This window comes from Nerophis ophidion, linkage group LG21 (assembly GCF_033978795.1).
Source record: "Nerophis ophidion isolate RoL-2023_Sa linkage group LG21, RoL_Noph_v1.0, whole genome shotgun sequence".
NCBI classification, from domain to species: domain Eukaryota; kingdom Metazoa; phylum Chordata; class Actinopteri; order Syngnathiformes; family Syngnathidae; genus Nerophis; species Nerophis ophidion.
The window spans coordinates 9,206,085-9,223,270 of record NC_084631.1 but is presented as its reverse complement, the minus strand read 5'-3'; the positions used below and the strand labels follow the sequence as shown (position 1 = coordinate 9,223,270).

The window sequence follows — 17,186 nt, the reverse complement described above, 5'->3', positions numbered from 1 at the left end:
CATGAAAGTGGTTGGATTTGGCATCTCATTTGTCCAACTTGCATACTCGTTTTTAAACACTTTGTTATGAGAGTAGCATATGTGTGTGGCCCTTTAATGTCTGGCAGCAGGTGAGTGACGTCAGTGAGAGTGCGGGTGGGCAAGCAAGTGAGAAAGCGGTCGCTGAGGGCGGGGGAGAAATACATTGGCATCAAACTCCGTAGCTTGCTAGCTTGTGCACGCTAGCTTTCTGAGACTCTTATTTTGTTGGCACAGGCAGGATGAAGCAGGTCTTTTATGGTGAAGACAGGAACTGTGCAGTCGGTCTTTAGAGTTTTGACAGTAGGTACGGAGTCTCTAGAAATAAAATGTGTTTCTCTGCGTCCGCCCTGTTAGTGATTTTTTTCTTAAATATGAGCTCACAGCAGCCAGCGTCATCTCACAAGATCCTCGGGTGCCGAGAATGTCAAACAACTGACGAAAGTGAAGTCTTGGTATGATTGATGATTGCTCATTTTTATGTCTATTTTTTAATGCCTGGCTTGAGATCGACTGACACACCCTCCGAGATCGACCAGTCGATCGCGATCGACGTAATGGGCACCCCTGGTCTAAAGCTTCCCAACTCCATCTTTCTACTGTGACTTCTCCAATATTAATTGAAAAAATTGCAAAAGATTAAGCAACACAGATGTCCAAAATACTGTGTAATTATGCCGTTAAAGCAGACGACTTTTAGCTGTGTGTGTGTGTGCAGCGCTCATATTTCCTTAAAACCCTTGACGTCTTGCGTACACGTCATCATTCCGCGACGTTTTCAAGACGAAACTCCCGGGAAATTTAAAATTGTAATTTAGTAAACTAAAAAGGCCGTATTGGCATGTGTTGCAATGTTAATATTTCATCATTGATATATAAACTATCAGACTGCGTGGTCGGTAGTAGTGGATTTCAGTAGGTCTTTAAGTCAAGCAACAACAAATGTTTACGTGTGTGTGTGTGTGTGTGTGTGTGTGTGTGTGTGTGTGTGTGTGTGTGTGTGTGTGTGTGTGTGTGTATAGTGGATCTTTCGGGACCAGTGAAGAGTTTCTACCAGAGAGTTTCCTTCCAGAAAATGGTCTCTTACTCAGTCCGCAGTCGAGTAAGCCTGAAGGAAAACACGCTGCTGACTGAAGGGTAACACACACACACACGTGACACACACAAACACACACCTCTGACAAGGTATGTGTTTTCAGGTTTAAGGCTTGTGAGCGACGTTGTGATGAGGACACCTGTTGCCGAGGTTTCGGTTTCATCAGAGATGGTAAACACACAAAATCCAACGTCATATGACACGCCAATAAATTTTGTCTGTGTGTGTACGTGTGTTTCCTTTTATATAGGGAGCACAGGTGTTGTGTGTGTGTCTCTAATCAGCCTCGGAATTCAAACGTGCAGTGAAGACCATCAGACCGATTGGGGGACACAAGACTGTAGACCGTCTGAAGTCAAGACCACACCAAAACCCTTTGGCTGGTACCAGAAACCAGGTAGCACGAAAACACGTGGACACACACACACAAAATGTGTATAAAACTGGCGTGGTTGTGTTTTCAGTAAATCAGTGGACGTTGTCTCCAGCGTTGTGTCCTGCGTTTCAACTGCCAACTTTCCCAAGCGGTAAGTAGCACGCTAGCTAGCATCCCAGTTAAGGTGACTTTACAGTCAGGATGTATATCTCTTAAAAATTTAACCCAGAATTATAATAAAAGGTAAACAGCAATGAACAGTACAATACAATTGTAAACTAAAACAAATTAAAAAAACAAAAATACACTAAGATACGCATAATCGTCTCTTAGCACTCATATTACCTGCTGATTGCTAACTTTCAGCTCTTACAAAATGGTTCAAGGAAACTACAAACCCCGTTTCCATATGAGTTGGGAAATTGTGTTGGATGTAAATATAAACGGAATACAATGATTTGCAAATCCCTTTCAACCCATATTCAGTTTAATATGCTACAAAGACAAGATATTTGAGGTTCAAACTCATAAACTTTATTTATTTTTGCAAATGAACCTTAACTTAGAATTTCATGTCTGCAACATGTGCCAAAGTAGTTGGGAAAGGGCATGTTCACCACTGTGTTACATCACCTTTCCAATAAACGTTTGGGAACTGAGGAAACTTAATTGTTGAAGCTTTGAAAGTGGAATTCTTTCTCATTCTTATTTTATGTAGAGCTTTAGTCGTTCAACAGTCCGGGGTCTCCGCTGTCGTATTTTACACTTCATAATGCGCCACACATTTTCGATGGGAGACAGGTCTGGACTGCAGGCGGGCTAGGAAAGTACCCGCACTTTTTTACTACGAAACCACGCTGTTGTAACATGTGGCTTGGCATTGTCTTGCTGAAATAAGCAGGGGCGTCCATGATAATGTTGCTTGGATGACAACATATGTTGCTCCAAAACCTGTATGGACCTTTAAGCATTAATAGTCAAGTGCCTTCACAAATGTGTAAGTTACCCATGCCTTGGGCACTAATACACCCCCATACCATCACAGGTGCTGGCTTTTGAACTTTGCGCCTATAACAATCCAGATGGTTATTTTCCTCTTTGTTCCGGAGGACACCACGTCTTCATTTTCCAAATATAATTTGAAATGTGGACTCGTCAGACCACAGAACACTTTTCCACTTTGCTTCAGTCCATCTTAGATGAGCCCGGGCCCAGCGAAGCCGGCGGCGTTCCTTGGTGTTGTTGATAAATGGGTTTTGCTTTGCATAGCAGAGTTTTAACTTGCACTTACAGATGCAGCAACCAACTGTAGTTACTGACAGTGGTTTTATGAAGTGTTCCTGAGCCCATGTGGTGATATCCTTTACACATTGATGTCGGTTTTTGACGCAGTACCGCCTGAGTGATCAAAGGTCCGTAATATCATCGCTTATGTGCAGTGATTTCTCCAGATTCTCTGAACTTTTTGATTATTTTATGAACTGTAGATGGTAAAATCCCTAAATTCCTTGCAATAGCTCGTTAAGAAATGTTGTTCTAAAACTGTTCGAAAATTTGCTTACAAATTGGTGACCATCCTTGTTTGTGAATTACTTAGCATTTCATGTAAGCTGCTTTTATACCCAATCATGGCACCCACCTGTTCCTAATTAGCCTGCACACCTGTGGGATGTCCCAAATAAGTGTTTGATGAGAATTTCTCAACTTTTTCGGTATTTATTGACACCTTCCCCAACTTCTTTGTCACGTGTTGCTGACATCAAGTTCTAAAGTTAATGATTATTTGCAAAAAAAAAATGTTTATCAATATACAACATATTATTTCAAATGCGGTTGCGCATTTTGCAAATTGCGCCCACAGAGCAAAGCGAGACCAGCTTGCTTGTAAATAAATACAATTTAAAAAATAGAGGCAGCTCACTGGTAAGTGCTGCTATTTGAGCTATTTTTAGAACAGGCCAGCGGGCGACTCATCTGGTCCTTACGGGCGACCTGGTGCCCGCGGGCACCGCGTTGGTGACCCCTGTACTAGGTCATAAAATCAGTGTCAGTTGAGTCGGTCCATAGGTTGCCTGTAGTGACTTTTAATGTCCAGCAGATGTCAGTATTTAGTGACACACTATTGACACAGTATCTGTTCATAACTTTTATGGACAGAATTTCTAGGCGCAGTCAAGGCATTGAGGGGTTCCGGTTTGGTGGCCGCGGGATTAGGTCTCTGCTTTTCGCAGACGATGTGGTCCTGTTGGCTTCATCTGGCCGGGATCTTCAGCTCCCACTGGATCGGTTCGCCGCCGAGTGTGAAGCGGCCGGAATGAGAATCAGCACCTCCAAATCCGAGTACATGGTTCTCTCCCGGAAAAGGGTGGAGTGCCATCTCCGGGTTGGGGAGGAGCCCCTGCCCCAAGTGGAGGAGTTCAAGTACCTAGGAGTCTTGTTCACGAGTGAGGGAAGAGTGGATCGTGAGATCGACAGGCGGATCGGTGCGGCGTCTTCAGTAATGCGGACGTTGTACCGATCCGTTGTGGTGAAGAAGGAGCTGAGCCGGAAGGCAAAGCTCTCAATTTACCGGTCGATCTACGTTCCCATCCTCACCTATGGTCATGAGCTTCGGGTCATGACCGAAAGGATAAGATCACGGGTACAAGCGGCCGAAATGAGTTTCCTCCTCCGTGTGACGGGGCTCTCCCTTAGAGATAGGGTGAGAAGCTCTGTCATCCGGGAGGAACTCAAAGTACAGCCGCTGCTCCTTCACATCGAGAGGAGCCAGATGAGGTTGTTCGGGCATCTGGTCAAGATGCCACCCGAACGCCTCCCGAGGGAGGTGTTTGGGGCACGTCCAAGCGGTAGGAGGCCACGGGGAAGACCCAGGATACGTGGGGAAGACTATGTCTCCCGGCTGGCCTGGGAACGCCTCGGGATCCCCCGGGAAGAGCTAGACGAAGTGGCTGGGGAGAGGGAAGTCTGGGCTTCCCTGCTTAGGCTGTTGCCCCCGCGACCTGACCTCGGATAAGCAGAAGAAGATGGATGGAGTATTGACACAGTATCAATACAGTTTTGCAATGTGTCGAAACGATACATGAAGCCTCATCAACCCATCACTACAATATATTATTTCACTATGTACTCTTGCAAGTCCACATTTTCGCTTATCGTGGCGGCTAAAATATTGGTTTTCATCAGCGTTTTAAACAGGACCAAACAGCTCATTTGGACAGAACATGTTTAAGAAGGAAACACAAAAGAGTTTTAACTTACAGTTGTGTTGATGTCACGATGGATGGCGAGCCTGCTGCAGACATCATGAAACAAATAGTGTTGAAAAGGTGTCCTAATGACTTTATTCCAGGTGTTCACATAACATGAAACACGGTAACTTTTAGTTTTGGCGCTGCCGGTGAGACGTTCAACTTCAACTTCCTCATCTCGGAAGGAAAAGCATCTGATTGGCCCACCGTTCTCGCTAACTCCACCCTCTGTCAAAATGTAGGCTATTCGATAACTGTGATTGGATATATTCCGAACTCGCCCCGCCCATTTACCTGACAATTTCGAATATGATTGGATTTTGTTTCTGACAATTTTTAGTCTCGCTTTTGATTCGTCAACTCTGGTTTCTCGAGGGGAGAGGTGTGCGCGCGCACTAGCGGAACCGGACAGTTTTTTATTTTATTTTATATTATCATTATTAGTATTATTTTAGTATTAATATTATTATTATTAATAATGTTAATATTATTATTTATTTTATTTATTTATTTATTTTTTGCCGCAACCTGACAGGTGATGGACAGAAAAGAGGAAAGATGACGTCATGCGAGTTCCTTTTTCAGAGGATTCCTCCATTAATCCGGATAACATTGTCAATTTGTAATATATAGGTTTTGTGGGTACATTGATTGATTGATTGATTGATCGATTGATTGATTGATACTTTTATTAGTAGATTGCACAGTTCAGTACATATTCCGTACAATTGACCACTAAATGGTAACACCCCAATAAGTTTTTCAACTTGTTTAAGTCGGGGTCCACGTTAATCAATTCATAGTAAAATGTACTTTCTCAACTTCAAACATTTTGATTTGAGGTGGCAGGGCATTTATTTGAAGGCATAATTGGTGTGGTTCTGAACATGGGAGACATACCTAATTCAAGTTATTAACACATGAAGAATGAACAGGAATACTTACTGTATTTCCTTGAATTGCCGCCGAGGCGCTAATTAATTTAAAACCTCTCCTCACTCCTGCGCTTACCAAAGGCATGCGGTAAAAGTAAGCATGCGCTAATTATTTTAAAACCTCGACTCACTCCGGCACTTACCAAAGGCATGCAGTAAAAATTGAGTGTGATGTAAGCTTGGACCTTAAATCCTACTGAATAGATCTTAATCTTCTTCCCTTTATGCGATTTCAAATTACCGGTATTGAAATCAGCCTCCTCCATTTTGAAAATGATGACAGGGGAAGTGTCACTCGTGACGTCACGAGTTTGACCAGGCGGTAATACTAAGCATGCGCTCATTATTTTGCGAAGCGAGTTTGACCCGGCAGTAATTCAAGGCAGGCGCAATTCAAGGAAATACGGTAGTTTCAATGTATTGCATGATATGAAAAAAATTTCAGTTTTTCCTTGCCATGTGCTTCAAACGCTTTGGGACAGCTTGAAAGGTGACTAAACAGAACATTGCCACAAGTTGTCCCATACTTTGTTCTGGCATGCTGAGTTCTACCGAGGTCTACTGTGTTCTACTACATCCTACAAAGTTCTAAAATCTACTGAGTTCTACTGAGTTCTAAGCTGTACTTAGGTCTATCAAGCTCCGCTGAGTTATTGTCAGTTCTACAAAGCTGTACTCTGTCCTACCAAGTTCTAAAATCTACTGGGATCTACTAAGTTCTACTGAGTTTTAACAGGTGTCACAGATTTTTAATAAGTTCTAAGTATTGATGAGTTCTACTAAGTCTGACAAAGTACCAAGCTCCACCGAGTTCTATTAAGTTCAAATAAGTTCCAATACGTTGTAAGTTCTACTACGTTTTGCAGAATTCTCAGTTCTACTGAATTATACTGAGTTTTGCTGAGTTCTACTAATTCCTAAGTTATACTGAGTTTTACTGAGTTCTACTAAAGTCTTCAGAGTTCTACTAAGTTCAACTGAGTACTTGTAAGTACTACAACGCCCTACCATGTTCTAAAATCTGCTGGGTTCTACTAAGTTCTACCGAGTTCTACCAGGTTTTACTTATTTCTACAAAGTCCTAAGTCATGCTGAGTTATACTAAGTTTCACAGAGTTCCAAGCTACTAAGTGCTAGTAACTTCTACCCTGTTGAGTTCTACTGGGTTTTGCTGAGTTCTACTAAGGTCTACTAAGTTCTCCTCAGTTCTAGTAGGTTCTACTATGTTCAGAGTTCTACTACGTTTTGCTGCGTTCTATTAAGTCTAAGTTGTACTGAGTTTTACTGAGTTCTACTAAGGTCTACTGAGTTCTACTAAATACTAAGCCCTGCTACGTTCTACTAAGTTTTAAGTTCAAGTAAGTTCCAATACGTTCTAAGTTCTACTACGCTTTGCAGAATTCTCAGTTCTACTGAATTATACTGAGTTTTACTGAGTTCTACTAATTCCTAAGTTATACTGACTTTTACTGGGTTCTACTAAAGTCTTCGGAGTTCTACTAAGTTCAACTGAGTACTTGTAAGTACTACAACGCCCTACCATGTTCTAAAATCTGCTGGGTTCTACTAAGTTCTACCAGGTTTTGCTTATTTCTACAAAGTCCTAAGTCATGCTGAGTTATACTAAGTTTCACAGAGTTCCAAGCTACTAAGTGCTAGTAACTTCTACCCTGTTGTAAGTTCTACTGAGTTCTACTGGGTTTTGCTGAGTTCTACTAAGGTCTACTAAGTTCTCCTGAGTTCTAGTAGGTTCTACTATGTTCAGAGTCATACTACGTTTTGCTGCGTTCTATTAAGTCTAAGTTGTACTGAGTTTTACTGAGTTCTACTTAGGTCTACTGAGTTGTACTAAATACTAAACCTTGCAACGTTCTACTAAGTTTTAAGTTCTACGGAGTTCTACTGAGTTTTACAGAGTTCTGAGTTCTACTACGTTTTACTGAGTTCTACTAAGTTCAACTGCTTTCTAGTAAGTTCCACTATGTTCTAAGTTCTACTATGTTTTGCTGAGTTCTATTAAGTTCTACTGAGTTCTACTAAGTTTTACGTTCTACAGAGGTCAAGGTTTTACTGAGTTTCACTATCGTATACTGGGTTCTACTAAGTTTTAAATTCTACAGAGTTCTAGTTTTTACTGAGTTCAACTGAGTTCTACTTTAAAACACCTCAGGTAAGTTTACTATCAAGATATATATTTTCACATTTTTCTTACGAATCTTTGTTATAATTTTATCACCGAGTTCTACTGAGTTCTGAGTTCTACTAAGTACTAAATTCTGTAGTTCTACTAGGTTCTACTGAGTTTTAGGTTCTATTGAGTTCTACTAAGGTGCATTGAGTTGTACTAAATACCAAACCCTGCTACGTTCTACTAAGTTTTAAGTTCTACGGAGTTCTACTGAGTTTTTTCAGAGTTCTGAGTTCTGCTACGTTTTACTGAGTTCTACTAAGTTCAACTGCTTTCTAGTAAGTTCCACTATGTTCTAAGTTCTACTATGTTTTGCTGAGTTCTGTTAAGTTCTACTGAGTTCTACTAAGTTTTAAGTTCTACAGAGGTCTAGGTTTTACTGAGTTTCACTATCGTATACTGGGTTCTACTAAGTTTTAAATTCTGCAGAGTTCTGGTTTTTACTGAGTTCAACTGAGTTCTACTTTAAAACACCTCAGGTAAGTTTACTGTCAAGATATATATTTTCAAATTTTTCTTACGAATCGTTATAATTGTATCACTGAGTTCTACTGAGTTCTGAGTTCTACTAAGTTTTTCTGAGTTCTACTAAATACTAAATTCTGTAGTCCTACTAGGTTCTACTGAGTTTTAGGTTCTATTGAGTTCTACTAAGGTGTACTGAGTTGTACTAAATACTAAACCCTGCTACGTTCTACTAAGTTTTAAGTTCTACGGAGTTCTACTGAGTTTTTTCAGAGTTCTGAGTTCTGCTACGTTTTACTGAGTTCTACTAAGTTCAACTGCTTTCTAGTAAGTTCCACTATGTTCTAAGTTCTACTATGTTTTGCTGAGTTCTATTAAGTTCTACTGAGTTCTACTAAGTTTTAAGTTCTACAGAGGTCTAGGTTTTACCGAGTTTCACTATGGTATACTGGGTTCTACTAAGTTTCAAATCCTACAGAGTTGTAGTATCTACTGATTTCAACTGAGTTCTACTTTAAAACACCTCAGGTAAGTTTACTGTCAAGATATATATTTTAAAATTTTTCTTACAAATCTTTGTTATAATTTTACCACTGAGTTCTACTGAGTTCTGAGTTCTACTAAGGTTTTCTGAGTTCTACTAAATACTAAATTCTGTAGTTCTACTAGGTTCTACTGAGTTTTAGGTTCTATTGAGAACTACTAAGGTGTACTGAGTTGTACTAAATACTAAACCCTGCTACGTTCTACTAAATTTTAAGTTCTACTAAGTTTTTTCAGAGTTCTGAGTTCTGCTACGTTTTACTGATTTCTACTAAGTTCAACTGCTGTCTAGTAAGTTCCACTATGTTTTGCTGAGTTCTATTAAGTTCTACTGAGTCCTACTAAGTTTTAAGTTCTACAGAGGTCTAGGTTTTACTGAGTTTCACTATGGTATACTGGGTTCTACTAAGTTTCAAATCCTACAGAGTTCTAGTATTTACTGATTTCAACTGAGTTCTACTTTAAAACACCTCAGGTAAGTTTACTGTCAAGATATATATTTTCAAATCTTTCTTACGAATCTTTGTTATAATTTTACCACTGAGTTCTACTGAGTTCTGAGTTCTACTAAGGTTTTCTGAGTTCTACTAAATACTAAATTCTGTAGTTCTACTAGGTTCTACTGAGTTTTAGGTTCTATTGAGAACTACTAAGGTGTACTGAGTTGTACTAAATACTAAACCCTGCTACGTTCTACTAAATTTTAAGTTCTACTAAGTTTTTTCAGAGTTCTGAGTTCTGCTACGTTTTACTGATTTCTACTAAGTTCAACTGCTGTCTAGTAAGTTCCACTATGTTTTGCTGAGTTCTATTAAGTTCTACTGAGTCCTACTAAGTTTTAAGTTCTACAGAGGTCTAGGTTTTACTGAGTTTCACTATGGTATACTGGGTTCTACTAAGTTTCAAATCCTACAGAGTTCTAGTATTTACTGATTTCAACTGAGTTCTACTTTAAAACACCTCAGGTAAGTTTACTGTCAAGATATATATTTTCAAATCTTTCTTACGAATCTTTGTTATAATTTTATCACTGAGTTCTACTGACTTCTGAGTTCTACCAAGTTTTTCCGAGTTCCAGTAAATACTAAATTCTGTAGTTCTACTAGGTTCTACTTAGTTTTAGGTTCTATTGAGTTCTACTGAGTTTTATGTTCTACTGATTTCTACTCTGTTTTTCTGAGATTTACTAAACCCTAAACCCTGCTATGTTCCACTAAGTTTTAAGTTCCACTGAGTTGTAAGTTCTGCCGATGTGTTTCAGTGCCCAAGGACCAGTGGAGTCTCCTTGCTGACTCAGCAGTTCTGCTCGACGTGTCGCTTTCTTCCTACGAGGTTATCCACATCAGCCGCGACATCGCCACAGACCCGATCCAGACCAGAGACTGGTGTCTCCATGGTAACATACATGTCACATGACATCACCGCTTCCATATGACCGTGTCGACGGCTTCCTGTTTCAGCCTGTCAGGAGGCGGACTCCTGCACCGCCGTGTCCGTCGCCGAGGAGGAGTCCGCCACTCGCTGCGTCCTCTATCCCGATACTACAGTGTGCGGGTTAAGCTCCACCCCCGACTCGGCGAGCCCCGCCACCTCGTGCCGTCTGGTGATCAGAGAGCCCGCCCCCGAGGTGTACTTGAGGAAAGGTGAGCCAATCCCAAGTCTCGGCATCCCAGCCGACATGGCTCACCTGCTGGTTTCCTCCCCCAGCGTCGTCGAGCCCACTTACCACCGTGGCCATCCCGGGTCACGGCACCCTGCAGGGTGTCGCCGTGGAAACGTCGCTTGGGCCACACAGGAAGACAGTGGTTCAGTTCCTCGGAGTCCCGTACGCCCGTCCGCCAATCGGAGCGCTACGCTTCAAAGATGCGCAGCCACCTGATTGGACGGGAACCTGGGACGCCACCAGATCGCGGTAAGCGGGCGGATGGGCGACCAGCTGGGGGGCGGAGCTTTCTATTGACAGTGAACATCTGTGCGTGTTCTTCAGGTCCCCCTGCGTCCAACCAGGTGTCCTCGACACCAGCGAGGACTGCCTCTTCCTCAACATCTTCCGCCCTGTTGCTATGGTGATGTCACAGCATACACAAACACACGTTTTAGAGCAGGGGTCGCCAACCTTTTTGAAACCAAGAGCTACTTCTTGGGTACTGATTAACGCAAAGGGCTACCAGTTTGATACACACTTAAATGGGACGGCGTGGCGCAGTGGAAGAGTGGCCGTGCGCAACCCGAGGGTCCCTGGTTCAAATCCCACCTAGAACCAACCTCGTCACGTCCGTTGTGTCCTGAGCAAGACACTTCACCCTTGCTCCTGATGGGTGCTGGTTGGCGCCTTGCATGGCAGCTCCCTCCATCAGTGTGTGAATGTGTGTGTGAATGGGTAAATGTGGAAGTAGTGTCAAAGCGCTTTGTGTACCTTGAAGGTAGAAAAGCGCTATACAAGTACAACCCATTTATCATTTATTTAAATAAACTGCCAGAAATAGCCCATCCATCCATCCATTTTCTACCGCTTATTCCCTTTCGGGGTCGCTGGCGCCTATCTCAGCTACAATCGGGCGGAAGGCAGGGTACACCCTGGACAAGTCGCCACCTCATCGCAGAGCCAACACAGATAGACAGACAACATTCACACTCACATTCACTCACTAGGGCCAATTTAGTGGTGCCAGAAATAGCCAATTTGCTCAATTTACCTTTATTAAATAAACCTATATATACCGTATTTCCCTGAATTGCCGCCGGGGCGCTAATTAATTTAAAAGCTCTTCTCACTCCAAAGGCATGCGGTAAAAGTAAGCATACACTAATTATTTTAAAACCTCTTTTCACTCCGGCACTTACCAAAGGCATGCAGTAAAAATTTGAGTGTGATGTAAGTTTGGACCTTAAATCCTACTGAATAGCGCATAATCTTTTTCCCTGTATGCGATTTCAAATTATTGAAATCAGCCTCCTCCATTTTGAAAATGATGACAGGGGAAGTGTCACTCGTACCATCACGAGTTTGACCAGGCGGTAATAAATAAATAAATAAATAAATGGGTTGTTCTTGTATAGCGTTTTTCTACCTTCAAGGTACTCAAAGCGCTTTGACACTACTTCCACATTTACCCATTCACACACACATTCACACACTGATGGAGGGAGCTGCCATGCAAGGCGCTAACCAGCACCCATCAGGAGCAAGGGTGAAGTGTTTTGCTCAGGGCACAACGGACGTGACGAGGTTGGTACCAGGTGGGGATTGAACCAGAGACCCTCGGGTTGCACACGGCCACTCTCACACCGCTAATTATTTTGGGAAGCGAGTTTGACCCAGCAGTAATTCTAGCCAGGCGCATACTATATGCCCTGCGGCAATTCAAAGAAATACGGTATATATAAAAAAGTGGGTATTTCTGTCTGTCATTCCGTGGTAAATTTTTTTTTCCTTTTATGGAAGTTTTTTTGTAGAGAATAAATGATGAAAAAAACACTTACTTGAACAGCTTAAAAGAGGAGAAAACAGGAAAAGAAAATGAAAATTAAAATTTGAAACAAAGGTTATCTTCAATTTCGACTCTTTAAAATTCAAAATTCAACCGAAAAATAGAAGAGAAAAACTAGCTAATTCGAATCTTTTTGAAAAAAATTGAATAAATAATTTATGGAACATCATTAGTAATTTTTCCTGATTAAGATTGATTTTAGAACTTTGATGACATGTTTTAAATAGGTTAAAATCCAATCTGCAATTTTTTTAGAATATATAACAAATTGGCCAAAGCTTTATTTCTAACAAAGACAAATCATTATTTCTTCTAGATTTTCCAGAACAAAAATTATAAAATAAAATTCAAGACTTTGAAATACGATTTAAATTTGATTCTAAAGATTTTCTAGATTTGCCAGAATAATTTTTTTGAATTTTAATCATAATAAGTTTGGAGAAATAGTTCACAAATATTCTTCGTCGAAAAAACAGAAGCTAAAATGAAGAATCAAATAAAAAAATAATTATTTTTCTTTACAATAATAAAAAAAATACTTGAACACTGATTTAAATTGTCAGGAAAGAAGAGGAAGGAATTTAAAAGGTACATTTGTTTAAAAATCCTAAAATAATTTTTAAGGTTGTATTTTTTCTCTAAAATTGTCTTTCTGAAAGTTATAAGAAGAAAAGTAAAAAAAATAAATGAATTTATTTAAACAAGTGAAGACCAAGTCTTTAAAATATTTTCTTGGATTTTCAAATTCTGTTTGAGTTTTGTCTCTCTTAGAATTAAAAAATGTCGAGCTAAGCGAGACCAGCTTGCTAGTAAATAAATACAATTTAAAAAAATAGAGGCAGCTCACTGGTAAGTGCTGCTATTTGAGCTATTTTTAGAACAGACCAGCGGGCGACTCATCTGGTCCTTACGGGCTACCTGGTGCCCGCGGGCACCGCGTTGGTGACCCCTGTACTAGAGGAATAACATTGGTGTGTGTGTGTTTCAGAGGGGTCGTGTCCCGGTACTCGTTTTCTTCTTCAACCCCTCGACCAATCAGACAGGAGGAATCTTGGATGGCTCCACCCTGGCTGCTGCAGGGAATATTATTGTGGTAACGGCCAGCTACAGAACAGCTGCACTTGGATTCCTGAGCACAGGTAGACACACACACACACACACACACACACACACACACACACACACACACACACACACACACACACACACACACACACACACACACACACCAGTAACGCCCTCATTGACTTACATGTGACCTCAGGTTCATCAGGTCTCCGTGGCAACTACGGTCTGTCCGACCAAGAGGCGGTGCTTGACTGGGTTAACGCCCACATTCATTTGGTGGGCGGAGACAACAGCAGCGTGACTGTGGGGGCGGAGCGTGGAGGCGCTGACATCATCAGCCACCACCTGCTGTCGCCCACCCCTCTCTTCCAGCGAATGCTGCTCATGGTGGGTTAGGGTTAGGTTGGTCTATGTTTAGGTTATGGGTGGTTATGTTGGGTTAGGGTTTAGGATTTGGTTAAGGTGGTTATGGGTTGGATTGTGATTAGGTTAGGGTTGATTGAGTTATGTTTAGGTTATGATTATGTTAAAGGCCTACTGAAATGAGATTTTCTCATTCAAACGGGGATAGCAGGTCCATTCTATGTGTCATACTTGATCATTTCGCGATATTGCCATATTTCTGCTGAAAGGATTTAGTAGAGAACATCCACGATAAAGTTCGCAACTTTTGGTCGCTAATAAAAAAAGCCTTGTTTATAATGTGAGCCACCAGCAGTAAGAGCAATTCAGACCGAGAAAGCGACAATTTCCCCATTAATTTGAGCGAGGAGGAAAGATTCGTGGATGAGGATATTGATAGTAAAGGACTAGAAAAAAAAATAAAAAAATAAAACAAAATAAAAAGCGACGGCTCCGGGCGGCGGCAGTGTGAGCATTTCAGATGTAATTAGACACATTTACTAGGATAATTCTGGAAAATCCCTTATCTGCTTATTGTTTTAATAGTGTTTTAGTGAGATTGTAAAGACATACCTCAAAGTCGGATGGCTGCGGGGAACACGCCAGTGTCTCAGAGAGAAGCCGAGGAGCCAAGCTCACAGCTGCCTTTTTTGACAGCTACTGCAGGAGGGGGCTTCACGGTGGCAGAGGGGTTAGTGCGTCTGCCTCACAATACGAAGGTCCTGCAGTCCTGGGTTCAAATCCAGGCTCGGGATATTTCTGTGTGGAGTTTGCATGTTCTCCCCGTGAATGCGTGGGGTCCCTCCGGGTACTCCGGCTTCCTCCCACTTCCAAAGACATGCACCTGGGGATAGGTTGATTGGCAACACTAAATGGGCCCTAGTGTGTGAATGTGAGTGTGAATGTTGTCTGTCTATCTGTGTTGGCCCTGTGATGAGGTGGCGACTTGTCCAGGGTGTACCCCGCCTTCCGCCCGATTGTAGCTGAGATAGGCGCCAGCGCCCCCCGCGACCCCGAAAGGGAATAAGCGGTAGAAAATGGATGGATGGATACTGCAGGAGGACGCATTATCCACTGATGTCTCCGGTAAGATATATAACACAATTTTCCCATCCAAAAAGATGCTGGTTGACGTAGAGAAACATGTTCGCTTGACCGCTCTGTGTTAAATCTTCACAACAAACAAAGAAACACCGGCTGTGACTCGGTGCTAAAGACAGCTGCAATCCACCGCTTTCCACCAACAGGATTATTCTTTATAGTCTCCATTATTAATTGAACAAATTGCAAAAGATTCAGCAACACAGATGTCCAAAATACTGTGTAATTATGCGATGAAAAGAGTAAGTGGTGCTGGGTTTATATGTCCCCTCCAACCAATAACATCACAAACACACGTCATCATTCCGCGACGTTTTCAACAAGAAACTCGGCGGGAAATTTAAAATTGTAATTTAGTAAACTAAAAAGGCCGTATTGGCATGTGTTGCAATGTTGATATTTCATCATTGATATATAAACTATCAGACTAGTAGTGGGTTTCAGTAGGCCTTTAACTTTAGGTTACAATTTGGTTAGGGTTTAAGTATGTTTTGGTTTCAGGGCTAGGTTAGGTTAGGGTTAAGTTTGGATCAGGTTAGGTCTAAGTCTTGGTTAGATGGTTATGTATGGGTCCTTATTAGTTTAGGTTTGAATCCATTTGGGTGTAGGTAAGGTTCGGTTTAGGGTTAGGTTAGGATTTTGTTAGGCGGTTACCAGTTAGATTATGATTAGATTAGGGTTGAGTTTGGGTTAGTTTCAGGTTAAAAATATGTTTAGGTTAGAATTGGGTAAGGGTTTAGGTAAAGTTTGGTTTCGGGTTAGGTTAGGTGGTTATGGGTTGAATTATGATTAGGTTAAGGTTGACTTTGGGTTATTTTTAGGTTATGATTGTTAGGTTCAGGTTTGAATTTTATTAGGGTTTATATAAGGTTTGGTTTCAGGGTTAGGTTAGGCTTTGGTTAGGCGGTTATGAGTTATATTATGATTAGGTTAGGGTTGAGTTTGTGGTTAGTTTTAAGTTATAAACATCTTAGGTTTAGGTTAGAATTTGGTTATGTTTCTATGTTTTGTTTAGGGTTAGGTTAGGCTTTGGTTATGGTTTAGATCATGATCAGGGGAGGATTTAGTTTGGGTTAGGTTTAGGGCTTGATTGGACGGTTGTGTCTAGGTCATGATTAAGTTAGGTTTAGGTTTGAATACAGTTAGTGTGTAGGTAAGATTTAGAGTTAGGTTGTGATTTGGTTGGGAGATTGTGGGTTAGATTATGATTAGGTTAGGGTTGAGTATGGGTTAGTTTTATCTTATAAATATGTTAGGTTAAGGTTAGAATTTGGTAAGGGTTCAGGTAAGGTTTGGTTTAGGGTCGGGTTAGGGTTTGTATAGGTTGTTATGGGTTAGATTATTAGTAGGTTAGCGTTGAGTGTGGCTTCTGTCAAAGTTATAATTGCGTTAAGTTTGAATTTGGTTAAAGGGGAACATTATCACAATTTCAAAAGGGTTAAAAACAATAAAAATCGGTTACCAGTGGCTTGTTTTATTTTTCGAAGTTTTTTTCAAAATTTTACACCTCCCGGAATATCCCTAAAAAAAGCTTTAAAGTTCTTGATTTTCGCTATTTGCGATGCGACTGTCCATTTCCCTGTGACGTCATACAGGGCTGCCAATACAAACAACGTGGCGGTTACCACAGCAAGATATAGCGACATTAGCTCGGATTCAGACTCGGATTTCAGCGGCTTAAGCGATACAACAGATTACGCATGTTTTAAAACAAATGGTTGGAGTATGAAAGTATTGAAGAAGAAACTGAAGCTATTGAGCGAATAGCTATTGATGCTATTCATAGCCATAGCATGGCCGAATAGCTGCGTTAGCATCGCCGGTAAAATGTGCGGACCAAACGATCAGGACTTTCGCATCTTGTGACACTGGAGCAACTTAAATATGTCGATTGGTAAGTGTTTTTTTTTACATTAAATGTAGGTGGAAGGAAACGTAATATAGTTGCAAATGCATCTTCAAGAAACAGATGGTCGGAGTATGGAGGCAGATAGCGAAAACAAAATTGAAGAAGAAACTGAAGCTATTGAGCGAATAGCTATTGACGCTATTCGGCCATAGCATGGGTGTACCTAATGAAGTGGCCCATAGCATGGCTGCCTTATTAGCATCGCCGGTAAAATCTGCGGACCAAACGATTAGGACTTTCGCATCTTGTGACACTGGAGCAACTTAAATATGTCGATTGGTAAGTGTTTGTTTCGCATTAAATGTGGGTATGTAGTTTCAAATGTACATACAGCTAGCGTAAATCG

The 17,186-nt window shown here is 41.2% G+C and overlaps 1 protein-coding gene across 2 annotated transcripts in view; it reads left to right on the top strand.

The window, feature by feature from the left end:
• tg (thyroglobulin) overlaps positions 1-17,186 on the top strand; it is a 47,271-nt gene that overhangs the window by 27,967 nt on the left and 2,118 nt on the right. For both annotated transcript variants that reach the window (XM_061881810.1, XM_061881809.1), the window contains exons 33-42: positions 1,041-1,155; positions 1,218-1,285; positions 1,365-1,511; positions 1,579-1,641; positions 10,131-10,265; positions 10,330-10,512; positions 10,577-10,781; positions 10,857-10,935; positions 13,349-13,499; positions 13,625-13,815. In XM_061881810.1, coding sequence (XP_061737794.1) covers positions 1,041-1,155; positions 1,218-1,285; positions 1,365-1,511; positions 1,579-1,641; positions 10,131-10,265; positions 10,330-10,512; positions 10,577-10,781; positions 10,857-10,935; positions 13,349-13,499; positions 13,625-13,815 — 1,337 coding nt within the window. The remainder of the gene's footprint in view (positions 1-1,040; positions 1,156-1,217; positions 1,286-1,364; positions 1,512-1,578; positions 1,642-10,130; positions 10,266-10,329; positions 10,513-10,576; positions 10,782-10,856; positions 10,936-13,348; positions 13,500-13,624; positions 13,816-17,186) is intronic.